The sequence below is a fragment of the Populus nigra genome, chromosome 18 (assembly GCF_951802175.1).
Source record: "Populus nigra chromosome 18, ddPopNigr1.1, whole genome shotgun sequence".
In the NCBI taxonomy this organism is placed as follows: domain Eukaryota; kingdom Viridiplantae; phylum Streptophyta; class Magnoliopsida; order Malpighiales; family Salicaceae; genus Populus; species Populus nigra.
Window position 1 is genome coordinate 4,772,589 of NC_084869.1, and position 8,506 is coordinate 4,781,094.

The 8,506-nt window shown below is 33.1% G+C and overlaps 1 protein-coding gene across 1 annotated transcript; it reads left to right on the forward strand.

The window, feature by feature from the left end:
- Nucleotides 1–606: 606 nt before the first annotated feature.
- LOC133678829 (uncharacterized) lies at nucleotides 607–3,980 on the forward strand. Its single transcript, XM_062101344.1, is given in 7 exon segments — nucleotides 607–872; nucleotides 875–947; nucleotides 1,030–1,472; nucleotides 1,590–1,931; nucleotides 2,037–2,411; nucleotides 2,851–3,068; nucleotides 3,180–3,980. Coding segments are annotated over 7 exon segments (1,764 nt in total). The 5' UTR covers nucleotides 607–805; the 3' UTR covers nucleotides 3,426–3,980.
- The last annotated feature ends 4,526 nt before the right edge of the window (nucleotides 3,981–8,506 follow it).

Consider the following 8,506-nt stretch of genomic DNA (forward strand, 5'->3'; position numbering starts at 1 on the left):
GGTTTGCTATTTCCAGAATTATCTACATTCCACCTTAATAGTCCCACCTGAGTCAATCGAGAACGTTATGAGTTTATTATTTTATTTTTTTTATAAAAAAAACATTAAAGCAACATAGTTTTTAACTTTTTTTTTTGTTAAAAAAACCAAGCTATACATCAAGAAGTTCTTTACGGCAGCATGCCAACAACTGACTAGTTATTTTCTAAAGGCAAACATGAATATCATTTTCTTTTTCATCCACCCCACCCCCACCCCACCCCACCCCACATGTGTGTGTGATAGAATCAACTCGTATCTTATAGCTTCATTTTTTTTTTAGTTTGGACTAATTCATGCGCATGTAATTTAAATCTGTCGGTTTAGATTTAACAAATACGAGCAAAAACAGAGAGGAAGTAACATGAGAAAATTTCAGTTTATTTAATACATAAATAACCCCTTTGTATGAAATTTCCATCATACATGCATGGAATTCTTTGACAGCACCAAGATTTAAGAGAGCCGTGCTTAAGTTTGTGCTGGAGTCACCGTTACATGGCAATCTCCAAATCAAAAGCCATGTATAATAAATTATGATTTGGTCATTATCAAGGTAAAGCGCTTTAAGAAAAAGCACTTATCACTGTAGGACGTATTGGACATTTTGAAGCAAAGAATGACCAAATTTGAACAAGAAGCTGGAAGCAGACATTATGAAAGCTAACCAAAGAACACAACTTTTTTTCCTAGGAGTTCACTTTGGACTTCCAAAGTTTTTAGGGACTCGTTTTTGGAACAAGCTAGCAACAACATCAGCAACGAGATGACATGTTCAAGAGAAGCTCTTGTTAGCTTGTTCAACAATGTCTCAAGCTCCTCCTTCCTTCTCCTCTCCTCCTCTACCTCTCCTCCAACTTGCTTCTTAAGCTCATCAACTTCATTGGCAGCTATCCTATAATCCAAAGGTATCATGGCGCCAGCCCCCCACTCTCCCCCCTCCCTCTTAACAACAAAATATGTTCAACTTTCTTTTTTCTTGTTTTGCAGAAACCGAAATGGATATGAATATAATTTCTCTGATGAAGATGAGGAAGAAGAAAATGAAACGTATAGTAGGTACTACGTTCAGTCCATGGAAAAAGAAAACCTTGCATCGGGCATAGTTCATGGTGGTGAACGTGAATCAGCACTTCAGTTTATGCCGCCCAACAACAGCACCCATACTAATGTTGAAGATTTCATAAGCTCGCCAGAGGAACCGTTACTTGAAGACCAAGATGGTAGTTTTGCTAGTGAAGATATGCTTTCTGTTCTTGTCTCAGCAGGTTCAGAATCAGAACATGATGATGCAGATATGGTCGAAGAAGAGATGCCGACAAGTGATACTGATTCGTTTCGTGATTCTGTCCCGAATCTACACGGACCCACCGCTCCGATCACCAAAGACTTGCACAAAAGTGGTTTCATGGACAGTGACAAAATCTGTGGCGGTATTTGGCTATTTGCATCGCATATTCTTCTCTAAGAAAAGTTTGTTACATTAGTTACATGTTATACTTGCAATACTTCCATTAGTCCTCATATTGCTTGGGATGTTTTTCTTGCAGAAGACTGCATTAATCAAGAAATTGAAAATAAAAGGACACATACAAATTTCTCCGTTGATGAAAAGTTTCTGGTTTTAGCGCCAACCCGATTGGAATCAAGGAAACTTCAAGTTCAAGAAAAGGACGAGGAAGAAATATTTGGTGACTCGTGCACTGTGGGTTCAACTTCTAAGAGTTCCTCTGAATGGAGGAGCTCAATCAAGGATTCAGGAACTGAGGATCCATTCTCTTCTTCATCGCGAAGAAGTTGCCCCAGGTGGGAATCCTACACTGTATTCCAAAAATATGACGAAGAGATGATGTTCCTAGATAGAATTAGTGCTCAAAAGCTTCATGAAACAGGTAATTTTATTTTAGTACTTTGAAATGTCAATGTTCCTGCATTACAGATTTTGTCATAATTCTTTCAGAAAACTAATTAATTTCAAATGAGATTCCTGTTTTCAGATTCTCTTAGGTCCATCCAAGTGAATCCAAGATCAATTTCAGATAGGATTGTTCACAAGTTCTCGACTATAAAAAAGAAGCCTTCAGACATCCGCCAAAACCCGTATCATGAATTGGAAGGTGCCTATGTAGCTCAAATTTGCTTAACATGGGAAGCACTTAATTGGAACTACAAGAACTTCGAACGTAAAAGAGCTTCGCAACGCGACTTTGATCCTGGTTGTCCTGCACATATTGCGCAACAGTTTCAGCAATTTCAAGTCCTTTTGCAGAGATATGTCGAAAATGAGCCTTATGAGCAAGGCCGGAGACCTGAGGTTTATGCCAGAATGAGGCTTCTAGCACCAAAGTTGCTCCTGGTGCCAGAATATCGAGGTATGCATTAAACGAAAGCCTGATCCTCTGCATACATCTCATCATCTCAGGAAACAGAATAAAAAAAGAACAAAGAATATTTGCCATTAGATTAGGTTAATTTCTTAATCCTTCAAAAGGATTAGAATTTGGGTTCATATCTTTCCCAAAGCACATTGGAAGGCTTACTAGACCTTAGATTATACAGGAAGAATAACCTTCTTGCATCCCATGAAATTTCCATAACCTAAACTATAACGAGATCTGAATTCAAGATTCACAGTCAAAATTTACATGTTCAAGCCATTAACATGCAATTTTCACAGTCTTTTTAATTCCCTGTCGCTTCTCTTTGTTCATCTGAAATTCTAGATGTAGGGCTTTAGCATGGGTTCAGTGAGCTTACTTTTCCTTTCTGTATGCCTAGATTTCTTAATTTCTTTTATTTTGTTATTTCAAGATTCTGAAGATGATCAGAAGGATGATGCTAACTTTGGCTCAAGAATTTCATCAGCTGCATTTCTAATGATAATGGAAGAAGGAATCCGAACATTCATGAATTTTCTCAAGGCTGATAAGGAGAAAACCTGCCAGATACTTATGGCATTCTTTAAGCGAAATAGAAGGGATTCAGTGGATCCTGTTCTTCTTCAATTAATGAAGAAAGTTAATAAAAAAGTAAGCTTATATAACTCTGCTTCTCGCTCTCATGTCATGGTATACTATTAATTATGAGAGTATTATTCTGAAACTAATCCATGAATGCTTTGACATACTGTATCTGTGCAGAAAAGGATTAAGCTTAAAGATCTTCGCCGCGTTCGCACATGCATAAGGAAAAGAAAACTAACAGTGGAGGAAGAGATGGAGATTTTGATGGGACTAATAGACTTAAAACTCGTCTCTAGAGTATTGAGAATGTCTGACATGAGTGAAGAACAACTGCATTGGTGCGAAGAAAAAATGAGCAAAGTGAGAGTATTGGATGGGAAACTTCAAAGAGATTCCTCACCACTTTTTTTCCCTGCGCATTGACCCACACCACAGTGTTGCTTGATGACTAGATCATGAATGTGTCGTCACTGCAAAAAAAAAATTAAGAAAAATGATCATCGCAGGCACCCTTTTGTAAATACTGTAAAATAATGTACATGGAAGGGCGCCTCCAAATCAAAGTGACTACATGTGAGTGACATGGATTTTGGAATCCAAGATAGACCAGTACAGAGACGTGTCTGCAGCAATTTGTGAGCTTTAAAAGTGAAAGACCAGAGGCAAAGCAAGGAACACGAAGATAGAGACAAGTATAGCTTTAGTTACTTTAGCTTTTTCATTAGGATTTATCTACAAGGGATTTGAGCTGAATCAAAAGAAGAGAAGAGAAGAGCTTTTACACATGCATGGAGTGAAGGAATAATAAAAAGCAGCACATGGTGCCCTCACAGAATTGTCCACAGTTCTTGTTGCAGAAGGAAAAATAAGCGTTGTAGTTGGGCTGTATGGTATTAGATCAATTTATGGGTGACTTCTAAGAGCGTACTGACTCGGAAGATATTATACAATAAATTATTATCTGAGATGTGATATGCATTTAGATGATCTGATTGGTCAGCTCAACACATTCTGCTTTGCCATTCGCAACTTTCCTTGCTCCTTTGTATTAATTAGTCGTCCATGTTGCGTTGCATAACTCCACAGAGTAATAACATTCCTGTTAACTCCGAAGTTAACTTAACTAGCTTGGCAAGTTTTAGATTTGATATTCAATAATTATGAGAGTTTGAATTTTTAAAAAAATTAGTGGCTTAAAAATTAATTCACTTAATTAGATTTAATAATATTATTAAAACATTCTCTATATTATTAATATTTTTTTTTTACTTTTTAAAAAGATTAATATTAACCCATTATAGGACGCAAGCCAATGAACTAGTGGTTATTTACTTTCAAGAATCTTCATATTCTCTTTATATTCTTTGTCTCTGTCAGGATAAAGAAAGATAGTTTTGCTTTTTTATACATAAATATTATTGTTAATTGATTGAAAGGAAAACTAGATCGTAAAACAATGCTGGATCGAAAGAATCAGTGTTGGCATGTGGCAGTCATGTGTTAATAGAGGTTATCTTGTTTGGTGCGTCGTTCCATGCACCACCCATATTTGATTGGTGCGTGGAAGAGCTTGTAAGTCACCACTGATTGGTGAAGGAGATCTGATTCCTTGAAGATCAGGTGATTATGGTTTTTTCACCATTATCTTTTTTTGATCTCTCTAGTTGCTCACACAAAGGTCATTTGATTATAGGGCTTATATGAATGTGTGTTACTCATCAAAAGAAGAAAATGGTAGTGATCTTGTCTTGTTTGGAGGTTTAAGGAGAGAGAAATCAAAGAGATAAGTTTTGGTGGTTGTTTTCTCTCTCTCCTCGATCTTCGACGATGCAGGGGTCATCAATTTCAATTGATTAAGGGGTTTTATAGAGGGTTTTGAGATTAAGATAATGATGGTGGTTTTGTAATATATATAGGTAAGAGGTGAGAGAGATTAAGGAGGAAGTTTTGGTTTTGAAAAAAGATGAGGCTAGGTTTTTTTGTTGGAAAAAGATAGTAGAAGATGAATAGTGCTTTTTTAGGGTTTATTTCTCCATATTTTAGCTCATATTCTCTCAAAATAAAATTATGGTGGCTTTCATCTTTGGTGGCTTAGGTTTTAGGGTTTTTTGTTAGAGTTTTGGGAGAGTATAAGGGGGAAGACAATGAGTAGTCCCCTCTTTTCTCTCTCTTTTTTTTTCCTCTTTTTTTTAACGCATTCTCTCTCTAGGTTTTAGTGGAAAATATGATGAATAGTTTGTTTTGTGTGATGGGCCTTTCTCTACTATTCACTTATGTATTTATAGCCTATAAATTTTATTTTCTTTTTAGTTTCCTGGTCCCCAAGTAACTTAATTTTATTTTAATCCTTTTTTTTATTTTGAACATTAGCTCCTTGTTTATTTTCCTCCTATTTTGATTTTGATTTTACTTATTTTTCACTTCTCTTTTGCAGGCCAATCAATCATTACACAAACTAGTTTTTTTTTTCCTAAACGTAAATTTAAAAATATTTGATTAAATACTATGTGTCCTAGACACTCGGTGCTTTCAAAACTAGGTCTAGGTACTTTTTACAACTAATAAAGCTCATGTCATCAACATCAAAATTTTATAGCAAACTATTGGTTCTCTTAGTCTTTTTTTTCCGAGTAATCCAAAATGATTGGTAACAAATGGATTAATAAAATTGTTTATGAATCTATGCTAAGCATATAGAGTTAAATTTATATATGTACAACCTTGACTCTTTTCCTCAACATACAAGCAAATTCAAGTATTGGGAGATCCTTTTTATTTTAAGGGATTTTTCTTGTTTTCAAGTCTTTTTTAGTTAAGGATGCTATAGGTTTTTCCAACCTCATAAGTTGAGATTTTTATTCAAATATGTCATATTTAATTACTAAACAAAATAAAAAGATGAGATGGAAATTTATTTTATTGCAAAGAGTTAAGTTTGTCATATAGAAGCTATCAACCTCTTATTGGATAAAAAAATTTGATGAACTTACAACTCCTACTTAGATGTGTCGTTAACTTAAATTTAGTGACAAACTTCATTAAAAAGGTGAGGTGTGATATTTAAAACATCATAATTTTGTCAATAAATTATTCCATTAAATAATTAAAGATAATACTTGGAATTTAACTTGTTAAGGAGAGAATAAGTATCTTATAATCAAATAGGATATAGATTCTAGCTATATTACTGAAACCAAAGAGTTAACATATGGGGTTTCAAGCAATAAAACTGGATTTTAATAAATAAAAGCTAAGTAGAAACTAATATCAAAATAATAATTATGCTAAGAAAATTAATAATAAAAAAAAAGAGATATAACAAGTTGTAGATATTATGGTAAATAAACAATAAATTGAAAAAAAAAAGTTTTAACTAAGAAATCCTAATTAGATTTTTATTTAGGTAAGAATAATACGAGAAAATATTGGCTTATGCTAAATAAAAGAACAAATTCATAGATACAAATTATATGCAAATAGATTGCTACCAAGTTAGCTTCAAATGAATCTTCTACAATAAAAAAAAATGAATATCATTAAAGCAAAGCATTAATATTGATCATGTTATAGCTTTTTTTTATGTTTTTTATATTTTTTTCTCTCCTTTTCTACAATTATTCTATTGTTTTTATTTTCACCATTTTCTTTCTTTTACCTCATTGTGCTTTTTAATAAGTCATTGTGAATAAAAATAATAATTGAAGCAATTATTTATGTTTTTTAATAGCATGACAATCAAATTAATAAAACTATATAATGTAATGTATATGGACAAAGGATAAACATGGATAATGTTTAGCAACCCATTTGCTAAATACATATTGATGATATAAGAAAAAAAAAGTTCAAGAAAAAAAACCTTTAAAAAAAATCAAAGAGAGAGAAAGAGAGCTACAACCTAAATTGACTATCATCTCATTTGGGCCAACAACCCGAACAAGGATTGCCTCTCCTTTTTCTTTCCAAGTGTTAGCCTGAAAAGTGCATTGGGTTCTGACCCAATACCATGAAAAACTCTAAGCTCCTAGCACACATTTATATATACTTTTTTCAAGTCATGAGGAGTCAAAATGTGGTGTCATGCACTACCCATGCATGTAATTTTTTTTTGTGATTTATTGATATATTCTTTGTAATTGCATCATTTATACAAGGTTAGCACAACCTTTTCTAAGTTAATGGTTGAATAGTGCAAACATGCACCACATTCAATGCAATCAAGTGCCTCTTTTCTTGATTAATGATTGTTTCTAGCCAACTTGTCACTAATATTCACCAACTACTTCCTAATGACATGTTAGACACTACATCTAATGATGGGTACTAATATTTTTACTAATAAATTTTCATGTAACTTCTGATGTGAGATGATGTAACCAAGCTTTTTAAATACCTTGGATCACAAAGTAAATAGAATAGGTCATATTTTTCTCAGATTTAACACTTCTTTACACTTGTATTTTCTCTCAATTTTCTTGTATATTTTTTTTATCTCATATAACTGCTGATTTAAGCATCATAGAGTCACTCGTTTCATAAGGGACTTAGTTTTAAAACAAACTTTAAGTCACCGATCAAACAAAATATTAAGTAAGCCTAGACATAAGGCCCATATCAAGCCTACTCATCTTGTTTTATGATCGTAGTTCATGAAAAATCCATTTTTTATATGGAGTTTCTTTCATGACTTCATTAGTAGAACTACTTGTATCCTGAAATTATTTGTTATAGAAACCAAACTCCAAATGACCGTAAATTTTATATGATGTGCGATTACAGCCTTAAAACCTTGTATATAAAATTTGAGAATTTTATAAATTTATTTGACCTAAATTCCATTCTGATATGAATCTAACTTATTATGATAAATTTTAATCCTGACCTTGTTTACTATAGCAAACAATCTCCAAATGAACTAAAAAATTTATAATGGGTGATATTAGGACTCCTAGAACCAGCATAAATAATTTGGGAATTTTATGAATTGGTTTGATTCAAGTTATCCTTTATTTGTGTATTGTGGCAAATTCGACAAAAATAACTTTTAGACGTTCTTTTCTCTTTTTTTTTACTCTTTATGATACTGATATATTTTAAGACAATAAAAAATAATAATAAAACCTTTCTTTTAAGAATCCCTATATGCATACTACTAAGCTCTAGACATGAAATAATTAAAAATCGAATCAAAGACAACTAAAGCTAAGGAAACTGAAACTAACAAGAAGAAAATAAAGGATATAACATGAAGTTTATAGCCTAGCTCTAATACCAACTGGTGTGAACCTCTTTATTATATGGTCAAGTAACCTCCAATGAAGTAGATAACAACTCGAAAAGTCAAAAATCAAGTTTGATAGAACTTTGATTTGGAGGTAACCCTGTATCTAAGAACCAAATGTATTGGAAAAAAACTTGGACCTAGAGATAACCTTGTATCTAAAAACCCTAAGTATGCATATGACGCTACGAAGCCAATTAATCTTCGATAAGTCAGTGTATGA